Source organism: Sarcophilus harrisii, chromosome 2, assembly GCF_902635505.1.
Source record: "Sarcophilus harrisii chromosome 2, mSarHar1.11, whole genome shotgun sequence".
Classification (NCBI taxonomy): Eukaryota; Metazoa; Chordata; class Mammalia; order Dasyuromorphia; family Dasyuridae; genus Sarcophilus; species Sarcophilus harrisii.
Genome location: NC_045427.1, coordinates 501,732,466 through 501,750,624, shown reverse-complemented (window position 1 = coordinate 501,750,624; position 18,159 = coordinate 501,732,466). Strand labels below are relative to the sequence as shown.

The following is an 18,159-nucleotide window of genomic DNA, read 5'->3' as shown; positions in this document are numbered from 1 at the left end:
TGTTTAGTGTGAGCAGGATTTACTGTTTCTACAATGGAAGACTTAAACAAAATCAAACAATTTTAGAGTTGTGAAGGAACGGTAGAGATCCATCCCCTCATTTTGCTAACGAAGTAATAGAAATCAAGAGAGGTTAACAAGAGCACAAGCTGCTTAGTGGCAGAGGTAGAAAGAGGATTTTAATTTTTTAACTCCTACTGTGAGCTTTTTACAGCTTCATCTTTGGATGGTAGACTGAGAGTTGGAAAGGACCTTAGGGGACTTCTAATTTAATCCTTCATTTTATATCTGAGAAGCCCTGTTACCTAGACACAGAACCCTTAGTGAATATTTAGAAATGTTTGGGGGTGGGGATAAAAAAAGAGGAAGGGCAAGGAGAGTGTTATCTAAAGCTTAAAGTGGTTAAATTGAAAAAAAAAACCAACCAAACAGAACTTAATGTCTCTAAAGAATATTTTTGCCAAATTAATATTGGTTATGAAATCATTCAAGAAACTAATTTTCAATGACTCATTGGAGTTTAAGATAATTCTCCACTTTGTAAAAATATATTATGAAATTCAGTTCTGAGGGAGGTTAATTTGAAAAAAAAAAGTTAAATAATGAAGTTTGTTTGCAGATGAATGCACTGAAAAATCCTTTGCAGTATCCTCTCATCACTCACTGGAGTTAAGGAATTTTTAGGCGATAATATTATAATTTTAACAAATTATGTTATTAGAGAAAAATGATACATTATTGGTTAATAAAATCTGTGACTTTTAGGATAATAAAATTTAAAATTGTCTCTTGCAGTTAATTCCAGAAATATCTTCATTGTCATGGTTTACAACCATAGTACCTTTAGTCCTGGTGTTAACTATTACTGCTGTCAAAGATGCCACTGATGATTACGTGAGTATTTGTCTCAGATTCTTCCTTATCATTTTAATTCTTTCCATTTCTATCCCCTATCAAATTTAAGTAGAATGCAAATTCGTTGGATTTCCAGATATTATTTCGTATGTCTAGGACCTAGAGTATACCTTGAACATAGTAAGTACTTAATGTTTATTGAAAAGAACTGAATATGGTATGGCTTATTTTCTTGCTATGTGATCTTATGTAACATTTTACTAAAATATCTGATAGGTGGCACAGTAGATAGAGCACCCTTCTAGGAAGGAAGAAGACTCAATTTATTGAGTTCAAATCCAGACAGACACTTTCTAACTGGGTGACTCTGGGCAAATCACTTAACCTTATTTGCCTCAATTTCCTTGTCTGTAAAATGAGCTGGAAAAGGAGATGGTTTGCAAACCACTCTAGTGTCTCTGTTTAAGAATCTCCCAAATAGAGTCACAAAAAGTCAGACATGACTAAACAACAGCAACAACCATGTATTTTAAATAAAATGAATTATAAAATGTGCTTGATGATAGAATAATAAAGGAGCCATAATTGCTGAGTAATGATACTAAATCCCCCTCTACTCAAAAGCACTGGATTGCCAGAAACTATGTTAAGCTCTGAGGATATAAATACAAAAAGCCAGAAAATCCCTGCCCTCAAGAAGTTTATATTCTAACAGGGTAAGATAATACACATAGGAAATATGGAGTTAGGAAGGGAGATTAGGTTTTAGAAGTCATTGGCACAGTGAGTGGAAACAAGGTAATTGATTGACTTTTCACAAGTGGTTTCCAGAATAAGAGGTAGAAAGAGGGTAGGAATAGGTACTAAGTGACATATTAGGAAGATGACTAGAGTTTAGAATGATGAGTCTGGAGTCAGATTAGATACGATTATCTCTCATTAATCATAATTGCAAAGAAATTGCACTAGAAATCTATACAGAGGAAGATTGTATGAGATTAAAATGTCTGGTTCTTCAGACAAGTCCCACGCTACTAGCTGCCTTGCTTTGAGTAAAAACGGGAGGCCAGGACCACAAGGTGAGCTTGAGCCAGGACTAAGCAAAGCATGGAAACTCCATGTGTTACCTCAGTGAATAGAAACTATGAGAGCTGTGTTAATGCCCATCTAGTGATCTAGGGAGCTAGTAGAGTACCACAAATAATTTTGCATAGTAAACCATATCTTTATTTAGAAATTATCTGAAAGGTACAGAAAAGACAAATCTCATATTTTACCATTTGTGTGCTTATTTTTTCTTTTTTTATTATAGCTTTTTCTTGACAGAACATATGCATGGGTAATTTTTGCAACATTGTTCCTTGCATTCACTTCTGTTCCAACTTTTCCCTTGCTTCCCTCCACCCCCTCCCCTAGGATGGCAGGCAGTCTTATACATTTAAACGTGTTAAGGTATATCCTAGATACAATATATGTGTGCAGAGCCGTATAGTTCTCTTGTTGCACAAGAAAAATTGGATTCAGAAGGTAAAAATAACCTGGGAAGAAAAGCAAAATAGTCCACATTCATTTCCCAGTGTTCTTTCTCTGGGTGTAACTGATTCTTATCATTGATCAATTGGAACTGAATTGGATCTTCTCTTTGTCGAAGAAATCCACTTCCATCAGAATATATCCTCATACAGTATTGCTGTTGAAGTATATAATGATCTCCTGGCCCTGCTCATTTCACTCAGCATCAGTTCATGTAAGTCTCTCCAGGCCTCTCTGAAATCTTCCTGCTCGTCATTTCTTACAGAACAATAATATTCCATAACATTCTTATACCATAATTCATTCAGCCATTCTCCAATTGATGGGCATTCATTCAATTTTCAATTTCTAGACACTACAAAAAGGGCTGCCACAAACATTTTGGCATATACAGGTCCCTTTCCTTTCTTTAATATCTCTTTGAGATATAAGCCCAGTAGTAACACTGCTGGATCAAAGGGTATCGTGTGCTTATTTTTTCAAAGCCTTCAATTTAGTATATTCAGTTTTAAAGGCTCTCCCTTTTTCTGCAAGATACCATATATATGTTCATATTATGCAACATTCCTTCATATTATATACTATCATAGAGAGAATTATTCAAATATTTTCTGAAGATCTGAAGATCTTTTGATCTGAAGATCAAAAGAAACACATAACCCAGGCAGGTGAATACTTAAGAAACAAATCTATAGTACTGGATGGTATTCTGATGAAAGAGAGATTCCTTAATAGAACAAGGATTCCTGACCTTTTGTGTCATTGATCCCTTTGGCAGTCTGGTAAAGCCTATGGACTCCTACTGAAAAATGGTCTTTTAAAAGGCACAAATAATATGGAATTATAAAGAAAATTAATTATATTGATATGGAGATATGATATCAACATTCATGAACCCTTGGTTAAAGATCCCTGATGTAGAAGTAAGCATCTTCCAGAAGATCTTGTTTGCAGATAACATTTTTCTGGTTATATTAAGCTCCAAAATATTGCCAGGTTTGCTCAATGATATCCATAACCACTCCAGTTGAGAGCCAACAATTCACCTAAAGGGAAAAAAAAGAATGGACAAAAAAATGCATTTTATTCATATAGTCACATATAATTGAATGAATAGCAAAATGAATTAATCTATTAGTACTTTCATCTTGGTCAGTCATTGAGATAAAGAATAAACTTCTCCCAGAAATTAATGAGAGACAAGTGTTCTGGACTGCATTTGGAAAATATATAGCATTTTGAGTGATCTCAATCTGCTTCCCCAGTTTTTCTAACAATAGTCATCTAGTTAATGCTATATGGCTATGAAATATGAATCCTCACAATCTCTAAAGAATATAGAAGGCAATAAATCTCCAAACTCTATTTAAATGTTATTATTGTTATTATCAGTAATATTATTAATTATGCCAAAGAGGGATGGTGCCCTTAGTGTATTTTGGAAGAATTTAAATAAAAGGGTTCTGAAAGGAAAATACTTTACCTAACACTTACTGAGGGAAAGTGACAAAAAATTAAGTGTTACTAGTCTGTGCTTTCAGAAAAGAGACACAAATGCTACTTTTGACCTCTTTTTTTTTCATTTTTGGGTTAAATGGGATAAGAATGACATAGTAAGGAATGAAAAAAGTGAGAGAAATTAGAGTTGGATGAAAGCTTAGAAATCCTGGAGGTAACCTCTTTCCTTTGTGTTCCAATCTCTGAACCTGGCGTTTGGGACTAGGTTAAACTTATGTTGAATTTAAAGGTTAATAAGAAAAAGTTTCAGAAGTGATGTGTTCTGCTTTTCTCCTCCCCTTCCTCCTCCTTGTTCTAGTGGGAGAAATCATGACCAAGGCATGAATATGGGAAAGTTTAAGAAACAGAGTGGGGGGGAAAGCCAAAAGAAAAAGGACTACATTGCTGTTTTATCTAAGTAGATTTCCAGATTGCTTTTGCTCTAGTAATCTAAAAAAAATCTTTGTAAAATATTCCCTATTGATCAGAAAGGAAGTAATGAGTTGTGTAAAATGGTAGCTTGATAGCTTGCAATGAAATAAAGTAATCCATTGGGTCTGGTAGGTTAGTCTTTTCCATTACCTTGTCTGGCTTTTATTCCATTATTGCTTCCTACAATCTTACTCCTCCTTACCCTTTTCTAGTATCTATGTATGTTTTATCTTCTGTCACTATAATATAAACTTTTTGAGGTAAAGAATTGTTTTGCTTTTATATGTATACTCAGAACTTAGAACAATGTCTGGCATAAAATAAGAGAGAGGGGGGAGAGAGAGGGAGAAGGGAAAGAGAGGGAGAGAGGAAGAAAGAGAGAGAGGGAGAAGGGGAAGAGAAGGAGAGAGGGAGAGAGGGAGAGAGGGAAAGAGAGGAAGAAGGGAGAGAGAGTGTGAGTGTGTGTGTGTCTGTCTAACTAGCAGGTATGTATGATATTTACCTGAGGTGTTTAGGTTTTATGGAAAGGAAAGGATAGCTCAGTGTGAGTTTATAAAAGATAGAGTATTGAGGAAGATGGAGATAGGAGAGATGAGGGATTATTGGTGAAGATTGTGGTCAGTTTGGAAAAAGAAGAGAAGGATTAGCACAAAGGAGAAGTCTTCAGTTATGGACAACTCATTTTAGGAAGTTTATTTAACAGCTAATCCCAATCCCTTTCGACATTATACTTTCACTGAAAATGTCACAGAACCTTGAAAGTATCAAAACCAGATAGAGAGGAACATGCAAAGACTGCCTTATTTTCTTTGATGAATGAGGGAAAAAGGAAGGTTAATCCAGAGATTTCTTCCTGCTTTCCTGTTTAATACTCCAGCTGTGGAGGCCCTCAAGGAATGGAGACCACCTAAAATCCTGACTCATTAGAAACTGAAGACAGTGAGATTGTTATCTATAGTCCCAATCAGCAAGTGAATGGGTCTCAGAAGGGTGCAGAAATGAGAGCATTTTGTCCCAGAAATGTCAAGGTGTCCATGGATAATGTATGAAGCAATTATACATGTCACCAGACAGTACCCCCTCATATACCGTATATAGTTCATAATTCATATATCACCCAGACAAGTGGTGATCAAAGTGTTTGCTATATCATGTGGAATGCTAATTTTTATATACTTGCATGTGACCTTTGTAAATTGTCTACTGTGCCTGTTAATTTATTATATGTAAATCAGCGAATGTTTACATGCATCTACAAATTGTATCTTCATACCTGAGCGATTGTAGGGACTTCAAAATTTTTACTGCACAGAGAATGTAGGACAAAGGTATCTTTGTCCAAAAAATAGGCATGTAGGGAAAAGGCTATCAGTTTTTCCTCCTTAAAGGTAGTTAAGTCTCTTGGAGACTCATTAAAGTTTTAAGGTATTTTGTAAGACAGGTTCTAACTGCTAGGGAATGACAATAATTTAAAGAGTTCCAAAATTGTGATCTAGGCTATATTGCTAGATGTTGGAGCACTTCATAATTCTGTGGTTAAGTCTGTAATTAAGATGTTCAGAAATGCTATAGGAAATAAAATCACATAGGTTTAAAAATATAATCTTAGATTGAACATATTTTCCCTCCCTTAATGTGTGATAACATATACATTCATTTACCTCAGTGAAAACTTTTATGGATATAAAATTCATGATATAAATATTTCTTCAACTTCAAAGAAATTCATAAAACAAAGTGATCAAATGTTATTTAGTAAATAATGTTTTAATAAAACAAAGTATTGAGTACACATGTGTAAGAAATGAGAACTTCCATCTTAGCTAGGGGATTAAATGTGTTCCCTCTACAACCATGCAGAATCAATAGAGTCAACCCGAAACATGTGAATTGTAAGAAAACGTATGGTTAATTCTCTTAATTGCCAACACCCAGAACTAAACTTTGTAGGCAAGATGCTAGTTTATGTGAAGACTTGCTTATGGAGGAGGGCCTGTGACATTTCTGAAACTTATGAAGCCCAAGTGTCTCCTAAATATTTTTTTTTCTTTGTCCTGAAGAAAGTGATTGCAATGATTTCCTCATAAACATTTTGCACTTACAGTTCCGTCATAAGAGTGATAACCAGGTGAATAATCGGCTTTCTGAAGTACTCATCAATGGCAGGTAAGAAGCATATTCTTGTTTATTTTTATGATTTAGGGAAGAGAGAATGAATAAGCAATGTTTTGTGCTTTTCCTTAATGAAAAACAGGTAAATTTATTTTCCCTCTTTAATTGATTTTTTAAAAAAATAAAGTTGCATTAAATTATGCTTTTTCTTCTTTAGTGTGTTTGATGTTTACCTATGTGACTGCTATACAACTTTATTTCTTTTCTGTTCCACATTTCTTTGCAATTCCTTAGGATGGACAAAGAGACCTTGCTGTTAGTAATTTTTAGAAATGAAATGTTATTTAGAATTCTAATAAATTTAGAATTAGATGATTTCATCATCATCAAAATCATAGTAGTATTGACATTTACATAATGCTTTAAAATTTTCAAGGCTTTTTATAGATATCACACTTAAGCCTCACAGCAACCCTGGGAGGTATAGTTAATATTTGGTAAGTAATTTTTAGTGAATGAAAAAATGAATCTATATAATAATTTCTGGAGAAGAATTTTTCTAGAAAGAATGTGTAGTATATTGAAGCATCAAAATTTTAAAACAAGAATTTTCTTCCCAATGTGTTATTTAGTATATCACATAGAAACAGAAAGTCTCATGATTTTAAAATTTCTTCTAGTATTAAAATGATATTATTTATAGATTGTTCATGATAAAATGAAATATTTTAAATTTATTTTCTCTAAAATAAACAAAAGACAACTCTAAGAGACTTAATGTATATAAATTCTAAATATAAAAAATTACCTCTAGCCTGTCGGTCATTCTTATTGACCAATGGATATTTAATCAGTATGATAGTAATAATAGTATGGATTTTAGAGGAAACGTATAACAAAACATACAAGAGAAAGACTAAGACATTAAGTAGGACTCACAATTATTGACAATAAATAGTAAGGTGGTAGTAATTCTTCAGTAGAAGAAAGATCAATACAAGGTACAAAAGATCTTCCTTCACTCACCCTGAGACTAGTTGCCTCTTTAGGATTTAGAAAAGAGTGTCAAAGATGTAAATAAAAAAAAGAAAGGCTTTAGTTACAAATATGACAGTTGTTAAAGAGAAGGACCATGATATAAATGAATTGTGTTGGTAGAAATTTTCCCATTGAAAAGTGGATGAGTGTAATATTGCCTGAGGGTTCTGTGATCTCTTCAGAGTTATTGCTGCTTTCATTAATATAGTTAACAGGCTCTCTATACCTTTTTGTTGCGTCATTCTTCTCTATGTTTTTCCATAGATGATCCCTCTAATACATTGGGAATCTTATCCTGATTCTTTGAATATCCAGGAGAGACTTTTAGTTTGTTTCTCATTCTCATTACATAAACAGAGAACCTCTTTTCTAATTTATTTAATGCCACTTCTTGACTGAAAGTCATCTTTGGAACTATTCTATGATCTCCAGATGTCTGCAGTGTGCAACTTACCCTTGTCTTTTGGCTTACCTTTTCACAGCATTGTAGCTCCGCTGACAAAATACTGGTATAAAAGATAGAGGCTTTTTAGGCAGTGAGTAATTCAGACTGCCTCATTGTAGTGTGGAGGTGATCTTGGATTCTCAAAGGTTATACAATGGAGATTTCTAATAAAAACCCAATGACAAACTGCGTCTGCTGTCTGAGGGCTATCCTAGATAAATGTTGTAAATACTGATCCCCTGGTGATGAGTTTTTGGCAATGGTGATCTACTGAGTGAATAAAGTATTAAAATACTTAATTTGATCCATGTATCAAGTTAGCATCAGGTGGGTAATTTTTGTTAGTTTTATTGGGCATCTTCTTGCATTAATTCTTTGTTTCATAATTTTATTGCTGTTTTGATGAGATGCTGTTGATCTCTTATGAATTGTTTGATAAAGTTTTGTTGTATGTCCTGATCTTCCCAAGTCTCTCAGTTCAGACTGTGACTATAAAGGGGTCTACAAAGGAAGTGATCTGACCTTACAACTGGCAGTTCATCTACTTGCTTTGTAATCAAAAGTTGGGTTAATAATAGAATTCTAAGCTGAAAGGTACCTTAGAGATCATCTGGTCTTAATTCTCATTTTACAGATGAATAAATTGAAGTCCAGATTGGCTAAATGGTTTGATGAAGTTCATATAGCTAATTAATATCAAAATATTGGTTGAACCCAAGGAGTGAAACTTGTGTCTTGATTTCTAGTGTATTGTTCTTTTCACTAAACCATGCTGCCTTATAAATGAGATAAAAGGTTAAGCAGTTATACAATAATTTTTGCAGTACACTTTTTTCATGTAATTAAATCTCTATCTATATTGTAAAGACAAGTTATCTAGGTGGTATGTGGATGGAATGCTGGACTTGGAATCAGGGCTCATTTTCCTGAATTCAAATGTGGCCTTAGATATTTACTATGTGGCCTTGGGCAAGTAGTTTCCTCATCTGTAAAATGAGCTGGAAAAGGAAATGGCAAACCATCCCAATATCTTTGCCAAGAGAATCCCAAATGAGTCACAAAGAGTAAAACATGACCAAATAACAACAACAATATTTGAAAGCATGATTTGGCAATGATATAATCGAAATTTATAGATAATAATAATAATTATCATCAAAATAACTCACATATACATAGCATTTTAAGTTCTACAACAATAATATGAGGTAGATAGTATATGCATGGTCATTTTGTTTTATAAATGAAACCATATTATAAAATTTACATGATTATACTTTTTGGGGGGAGACTATGTATTTTTCTTATCTTTATAGCTTTCTAATATTTTAATTTGCCAAAACGATTCTTATCTAGAATTCTTTTGCAATTGAAGAGTCTAATATCAGATGTTCCCCTGTCTCTGTAATTTTATAACTTTCTCTCAGGCAAGACTTTCTTTGATGCTGTTAAACTTTCTATCAGTTTTGACCATCAGCTTACTGTGAAACACATCCCATATTACACATTTTCCTGAGCCTTTTATCTTGGGTAATCTTTAAAAATATTTTCCGACTTCTGCATCCATCTCCAGAGCTACTTAATAGTTCTTTCTCGAATAATTCCTTCCCGAAGTTTTGCACAATTAGAAAGAAGTAAGAGCTTGTGTGTGCAAAACAAAAGACAAATCAGATGTGCTGCTTGTCATATTGTGGCCAGCATTTTAGCAGCTCTTTACCAAAAAACCAAAACAAAATCTCCCCACAGGATATGAAAAACAAAACTATGAATTTTTTTTTGCTTTTTGGATTCTTTAAAATGGGTGGAGTGGTTTTCTTAAATTAATTTTCTTTCTTTGATATATAGATAGACGGGTAGTTTCATCAAAGTGGTTTCTTCCTTCACTGTTATCCTGTCATGCTATTGTAGTATGGTGGAATTTAAATATTACTGAGGTGATTGACCTATTGCCCGTATATGGAACATGTATTCAATTTAGGGCACCATGTTTTAGGAAGGACAAACTGGAGTATCTAAAAACAAGTCAGAGTTCATACCAGATGAGGAATGGTTGAAGAAATTGGGAATGTTTGGACTGGAGAAGAGAAGACAAGCTATGAGGGAATGGAATACCTGACTTCAAGAGTTTGAAGGTCTAAAACCAAGCAAAGAATTTGTTCTATGTATCCCCAACAGATGGAGCTAGGAACAGTGAGTGAAAGTTGCAAACAGGTTTATTTAAACTGATGAAAGGAAGGTTTCTTAAGAGCTTTTCAAGAGGAAAATGAACTATCTTAAATTACCCATTATTACAGATTTTTACTCAAAGATAGAATAACCGTTTGTTTGATTGGAAGTGGTCATTCATTCATTTAGTCAACAAACTTAATATTTGCCAGACATAGTGCTTAGCTCTAGGGTTACAAAGCAAAATAACAACAGTCCCTGCTCTCAAGCAGCTTATATCAGAATAGGGAAGACAATTTGCAATTAAGTAGGTTATTGATGTTGGTCTTTCATTCTCAAAGAAGACCATGATATCAGGAAGGTTATGGCATGACATGCAAATAAAAATGGATTTGAGGGAGAGCCATCTAGGTCCAGTGACCAGATATAGATCAAGACAACTGGAGATGGGATGGATTAAATGGAAAACCGTGATCTTTTTAAGCTAAGGTCTTCAACAGATCTCAGTTTGACTGAGGCTGTACGCATTTAATGATTAAAGCACAGTGACAATTGAGGCAAAGAATCTTTTTCACCTACATAGAAGATACATTCAGAGAAGATAGAAGGCAGTCTTAGACAAAGTATCAGCAGATGGGAAGGAAGGAAACCAGGAAGGCTTCTTGTAGAAGGTGGCATCAAATGTGGGTTGAAGTAGATAAATAGTAATAATAATAATAATAAATATCTCCATTTTACAGACGGAGAAACTAAGGCTAAGAGAGGTTAATAAATCGCTCAGTCACATAGCTAGTAAGCATCTGAGGTTGTATTTGAACTCAGATATTTATGATTCTGGGTCTGACATTCTATCCAAAGTTCCCTCTTGCTTCTGGAGTCACTTCCTGTACTGAAATTCTATGTTCTTACTATTCTGAGTTTTAGAATTAGAGTTAGGATAGCTGGGCTTGGATACTAGTTTTAATACTAACTGCAACTTTGTTCTTATTACTTCTCCTCTCTGATCCTTTTACTGGTGTAATCTGTAACTTGTCTGTATTTAATTGTTGTTGGTATTTTTTGGGGGAAGTATAAATTTAATTATTTTATTAATAATCCCAGCAGATTATTCGGTCATTTGGTCATCTCTTTTTGACCAAAGACAATCAGATCAAAGATAATCATGGACAAACATGTCCAAAGACTTTATTTATCAAGGATTTCTAACTAAGGAACTTATGAGGCTAGACAATATAAGAGGAAAAAGGAAAGAATAGATGGCAAGATCTAAGGGAGCAATCCCCTTTGATTAGATTCGTTGTTCACACTTTTCTCCATAGAGGAGCCATTCAAGGTACTGAAGGCATTTCTTTGATTCTTTGATACCAAGATAGCACCTGAGCTGTCCATATGTTTTTTCTTCATTCATTAACCCACTTATTGATCTAAAGGTCATTTATAATGTTTCTATTGTCCTTTGTGTCATGTGAAAGTTTTGATTCTTCTGAGAATGGGGATTTATAGTGAACCTTAAAGCATCCCCAAAAGTATATTGCTGTTCACAAGATGAGTAGAGAGACCATTTGTAACAGCTTGGAATCATTGAAAAGATCACACTCTTGGGGCAGCTAGATGGCTCAGTAGATAAAGTACCAGTCCTGAAGTCAGGAGGACCTGAGTTCAAATTTGACCTCAGACACTTAACACTTCCTAGCTGTGTGACTTGGGCAAGTCACTTAACCTCAATTGCCTCAAAAAAAAAAAAAAAAGATCATACTCTTTCCAAATGCATTTCATCCTTATTTTTCCCTCTGTACTCAGGCCATTTGCCATGCGTATCATAGCTATATATTTTGATAGTTTAACTTAATGAGCTGTGTGTCCAACTGCATGTTGTAATTTGAGTAATATATACATACTTGGAATATGAATCTTTACCATTGTGGCATATTTTTCCTATCTTCCAATGTACTCCTCTAGAAATCCTTCTTCTGAATCATGAATGAGAACATTTATGAACTCTGCAAACCAGAGCAAAGTGTTTTGATATTTCCACTGCTTTTTGAAGACATCTCTGGGCTAATTTGTTTGGTTTGTCCAGTGCCCATGGGGAAAAATAAGGAATCAGGTAGAAGGAGTTAAGGGGATCTCTCAGCATCCCATGTGTCAGTGAAAGATGACTGAAAGATGAGAATGAATAGGTGGTACCCCTTTTGGGATCTGAAGACAGAGAGGGAACATTAGTAGATTTAATTTAATTCAGAGAAGTGAAAATTCAGATTCAGTGGAAAAGGGAGAATAGCATCAGCTGCTTAAAGTGAGACCCTTTATGTGGAGGTTTTGAATCTTCACTTCTCTAAATCTGAATTTTCGCTTCTTTCTGAGTTGATTTAGATCTACTAATATGTCCTCTTCTGTCTCCAGATCCAAGAAAGGGAACTTTCTATTCATTATTTATCTGACTCTTGGAGTTATGGGAGACTCCCTTAACCCCCTTTACCTGATTGTAGGGTCACACAGTTAATAAAGGTTTGAGGCTGGATTTGAATTCAGATTTTCCTGATTCTAATCCTACTTCTGGAGGGTGAGCCTGGTGTTGGGAAAAGGAGAAGACTAGGATGAGGGAAGGAAATAAGCATTTCTTTAGCACTTATTATGTGCCAGGCAATGTACTAAGTGCTATAAACAAATATTTCCTTTAATCATGATGATAACCTTTTGAGATGGGTATTTTTATTTCCCCCATTTTATAGCTGAGGAAAATGAAGCAAACAGATTAAGTTACTTGCCCAGAGTAACACAGCTGGTAGATGACTGAGGCTGAATCTGAACTGAATTTGAGTCTTCCAGATTCTAGGAAGGGAACAAACCATTTAGTAAGTGCCTGCTATGTATCAGACCCTGTACTAAGTGCTTTATAAATAAATGAGATATAAATAAATAAATGAGAAATTGATCATCATAACAATTGTGAGGTAGGTGAGGAAACTGAGGATGACAGAGGTCACAAAGCTAGTGTGTCAGGTTAGACTTGAACTTAGGACTCTAGACTCTATGTTCCATCCAGTGTGCTACCAACTGCCTTACAAGGTGCCTGTGAAACTGAACAAAAGAGCAGAATAATCTATAGGCTTTCTAGCTCTGAATTTGTGAAGAGCAAGATGTTTTTACAAGTCTAAACCTAGCTATTTCATTCTAAAAGAGTTGTATACTGGGGAACCAGATACTGGGGAGAAGAAGAAACTGAGAATATCTATGTAGGGAAAGGCAAAAAGTGAAAAGGAAGCATCCATAATGCCTTTTTTTAGGGATCTCCATCTCCAAGAATTGTGAAGCCTTCTTGGGGAAAGACTTGTTTGATAGTTTGGCCACCAAAAAGGAGAATGAGCTTTTTTTGATGAGACTATGTGAATCATTCTCTTATGGTATAAATAAAACATATTTTATGCCTGGTGAATCAGAATGTTTGGAAAGGAAGCTGTTGGCTACTCTATGGGAGTGCATTACAACGAGTAGTTTCATCTAGGCAAGGGCAAATGATTTAGATACTGAAGTTCAAACCTTCACTTGGATGTCAAAAAGCACTTCAGAGAGAAGTAAGATATTCTCACATCAAAACTTGCTCTTTGTGCAGGCAACCCTTCAACACAAGGGTTACATACATTAAGAACAGGAACAATTACATTATTTTATGGGAAGCTTAAGAACTACTTGATTCATAGTATCCTTTCTTTATCACCATAATTGTAAAAATGGAAGGAGGCAAAAGAAAAACCAAGGAACACATTCTATTTTAGTAATTTTTATCAGTCATGAAGGCCAAAAAAATTCATCAACTGGTAAGTAACAATTTAGTGGTAAAAGAGTTTTAAAAAACCTTTCTAAAGGGCAGGTATCTAAAGGGCAGGTAAAGGAACATAATTATCTTAGAGTGCTGTAACATATCAAATTAAGGCAGCTAGGTGGCACAGTGGACCTGGAATCAGGAAGATCTGAATTCAGATGTGACCTCAGATACATCCTAGCTGTAGAAGTTATTTAACCCTGTCTGCCTTAGTTTCCTCATCTGTAAAATGAACTGGAGAAGAAAATGGCAAAGCACTCCACTATCTTTGCCAAGAAAACTCCAAATGGCATTAAGGAGAATTCAGCATAATTGAAAAATGACTGAACAACAATAAGCTATCAAATGAGAGATGTATAAAATGCTTTACAAACCTTAAGGTACTTTGTAAATGCTAATTATTATTTATTAAACTACTAAAATTATCTTTATTTTATTGTTTCACAATCAAGGATTCAAGTTTATAATTCAAATTCCATAATGATCTTTTTGAACTTTAGCACTGGTTCTATAGAACTATAGGCATAGCATTGGAATGGGCCTTGGAATTTCATATGGTCCAAATTTCTCATTTTATGGATGAGGAATCTTAGGTCAAGGTAGGTTATATCAGTTGCCTAAGATCATAGATAGTTAGTTAGTAAAATGTCAAGAGTCAAGATTCAAATGTATATTCCTTGATTTCAAGTCCAACATTTTTTCTATGGTCTAGAATTATTTTTGCATCATCTGACATCTTTAAATTATTTTACACAATAAAAAGCCTAAATTATTAATTTAAAAGAAAATTATTGACTTTAAAAATTTTGTTGTCCTTAGTCCTTACAAATAATGCTTCATCTATTGGCTCACATTACAAGGATCCTGCTTTGGTCTTATTCAATCAAGCAAAAAGATTCAGAAGTGCCAGCAAAATACTAGAAAGTTCCCATTGTAGCTACCACAGTCTGACAGGCTTTAATTCATAGAGAGACCTTATAGAGACCTGAATGATTTATAGGAATAGGTATGTAGTACAGTTAAAAAAAAATCATTGGAGTCTTGGAGGCATTTTTCAATAACACCCACAAATCTAATATCTAGAATTTCTGCTTCAGTTGTAAAAAAAAAGAAGCAATAATAGATTTCTAGAAAACACCATCATAATTTTTTAGCTACCAGACACTTGGAAATGAAAAAGTGTGAAAGAAAGAAAATTCTTTTTGTTCTTTAAAATATATATATATATATATATAATTTTTTTTACTCAGCTTGAAAATTTGAGTACTTCCAACTAATTAGAAGAAAGGTGATATGCAACTCTAAGACTTTATTGCTACAATTATTTTAACTTATGCATCTATCTATAACCCCTAGACTTCTGGATACTCAAAAGATATTGCATTTATCCCCAACACAAGAGAAAAACCAATAAATATATTACACCATGTTGCTCTTCAAGTTTTATGTTATATAAAGAAAGCCACAATTCCTTATCTAGTCTAACAGATGCTTTTAAGACTGGAATAATATATTCAGCTCTTGGTACCACGCTTTAACAAGGACATTAATAAGCTAGAGAGTGTTCAGAGGAGGGTGACCAGTATGGTTAGACATTTGGAATCTTATTGTATGAAGATCCATACAATAAGCATTTATTGCGTTTTATGCCATAGATACTATACTAAGTATTGAGAGTACAGATGAAAAAGAAACAATTTATGCTTCCAAAGAATTTACATTCTATTGGAGGAAATAGTATGTGTGTGTGTGTGTGTGTGTGTGTATGTATACATATAAAGATATCTACAAACCAGAAGTTTCGAAGGGGCAGAGGTAAGGAGAGAGTGCTTTTCTAGGGTGATAGCATAAAAACAAGTGGATTGGAGATGGAGTATTTATATAGTAGGAACAATAAGGTCAGTTTGTCTAGACCACAGATTAGGTAAAGGGAAGTAATGTATAATAACCTGGAAAAGCTGGAGCCAAGTTGTGAAGGGCTTTAATTACAAAACAGAGGGACTTACATTTGAAATAAATCAGAGATATATAGCCAGGAAAAAGAAGGCCTGTAAAAATATCTGAAGAACCTTTATGTCAAAGAGGAGTTAGACATTCTGTTTGGTCATATACCTGAAAACTAGAACCATTGGGAAGAAATTATAAGGAGTAAGATTTTTAAAAATTCAGTATTAGGAAGAACTAAATAACAATTCCAGAAATGGAATGGGCTACTTGTAGAGATAATGAGTTCAACATTGAAGAGTTGAAGCCAAGGCTAGATGACCAAACTTTTTTCATTCAATCAAACCAACAGAAATTTAAAATACCCACTATGTTCCAGGTACTGTGCTAGGTACCAGGGATAAAAATATAAAAAATGTCTCTCTTCCTCCTTTTAAAGAGCTTACATTCTAATGGGAGCTCATATTCTAATAGGATTCCAAACTTTGCATGAATTGTAGAGGAGAGTTCAAATTAAAAAATAAAACAAAACAGAACATGAAGTTGGATTGTTCACTGGCTATTCAATCCCTATAAGTGCTGAGCCAGTTAAAGAGAAACATAAGGCATGAAACCTGACTTTAGGGAGTATATAATCACGAGCAAAAGAACAAAAGAACAGATGTGAAGTTCAGGAGCTCCTGAATGTTGGCTTGGGATATTATCTTAACAGCCAACCACAGGTCATTAACCACAATTCTTGAGTAGCATTTGTCTATTGAATACTTAGGAAACTAGAATGATGCTTATGTGTGTAGTGATAGAAAATGACACTAGTCAGAAGATCTAGATTTGAATATTTAATTCTCTTACTGCCTGGGTGACCTCAGGCAGCTTACTTCCTGGGCTTCAATTTTTCCTATGTAAAATGAGGTATTCTTTAAGATCCCTCATGCTGCCAAGTCTGAAAGCTATGATCAATACAATAATCTTTTCAGCTTTCTTACAGTACCCATATTTCTTATTTCTGGATGCTAGGAAAATTAAAGGCTTAAAAAGCACCTCTGTTCCTTTAACATTTGCTTTAATATTTTTGAAAGTCTTTTCGCTCTCCTTCCTCCTACAGTTTTATAAGGAATGACCTTTTATATTAAACCCTAATAAATCACAGTCCTATTAAAAAGAAGTTTGACTTTTGGAAAAGTCCAGTTATGTTATTATTAAGCTGATGTGTGGGTAGATCATAACATTCATTTCTATTTATTTATTTATTTGTTTATTTGTTTGTTTGTTTGTTTATTTTTTCACTGAGGCAATTGGGGTTGTGACTTGCCCAGGGTCACACAGCCAGGAAGTGTTAAGAATCTGAGGCCACATTTGAACTCAGGTCCTCCTGACTTCAGGGCTGGTGCTCTATCCACTGTGCCACCTAACTGCTCCATACCATTCATTTTTAAAAGAATACAAGAAATGTTACAACGGGTCAGGCCATTATTTCTTCAAGCCAATATTGTTTCCAATAGCAGCATATTTTCTATGCTAATTAATTAAATGTCGTTTTAAAAATTTAATTTGACCTCTTATTGGTCTGGTAAGAAAAACATCACTGGGGTCAGAAATTGTGCTTTTGAATGGATGCAAACTGAAAGTAAGCCCAGTAGTTGTAGTAGTATATAATGGTATATGTCCATGTCTATATGTCTGTGTATGTATCTGTGTGTTTATATGTTTATATATAGACAAACATATACTACAGTATATGGTGTATTGTTATACATATATATATACACACACAATAGTGTATAATAGTATACTATATATGTATACATGTATGTATTTGCCTAATACATGTATATAGTTTGCCATAGTAAACTATATATGTTTAGCATACTGTATACACACATATAATAATATGCTAAATGTATGCATGAATGTATATAGTAAATATAGTACAGTACATACATAGTATACTGTGGTATTCTATAGTGTATATATATGTGTATGTGTGTATGTATAAACAGATACATGTATAGACATATACATGGACATAGTAATAGTCTTATAGCCTTACACATATATACATATATGTACACAATACTTTAAAATTTACAAAGAGTTTCATATACATTTTCTCTTGTTGATCCTGACAGCATTCTGTAAGGCAAGTGCTTATTATCACCCCCATTTTACATTTAGTTGAAGAATCTCAAGCTCACAATCACATAATTATAAGTGTTTGAAGATGAATTCAAATCTGGGACTTGCTGACTCTAAGCCCAGCACTCTGTCCACTATACAATTCTGCCTTGACTTGGGTATCTTTCAATGGGACATG

At 34.1% G+C, this 18,159-nt stretch overlaps 1 protein-coding gene across 9 annotated transcripts in view; it reads left to right on the top strand.

Annotated features, from left to right (window-relative positions):
- Positions 1-18,159, top strand: part of ATP8B4 (ATPase phospholipid transporting 8B4 (putative)) — a 355,835-nt gene that overhangs the window by 128,848 nt on the left and 208,828 nt on the right. For all 9 annotated transcript variants that reach the window (XM_023499838.2, XM_012545505.3, XM_023499883.2 and 6 more), the window contains 2 exons: positions 796-894; positions 6,422-6,483. In XM_023499838.2, the coding sequence (XP_023355606.1) occupies positions 796-894; positions 6,422-6,483 (161 nt within the window). The remainder of the gene's footprint in view (positions 1-795; positions 895-6,421; positions 6,484-18,159) is intronic.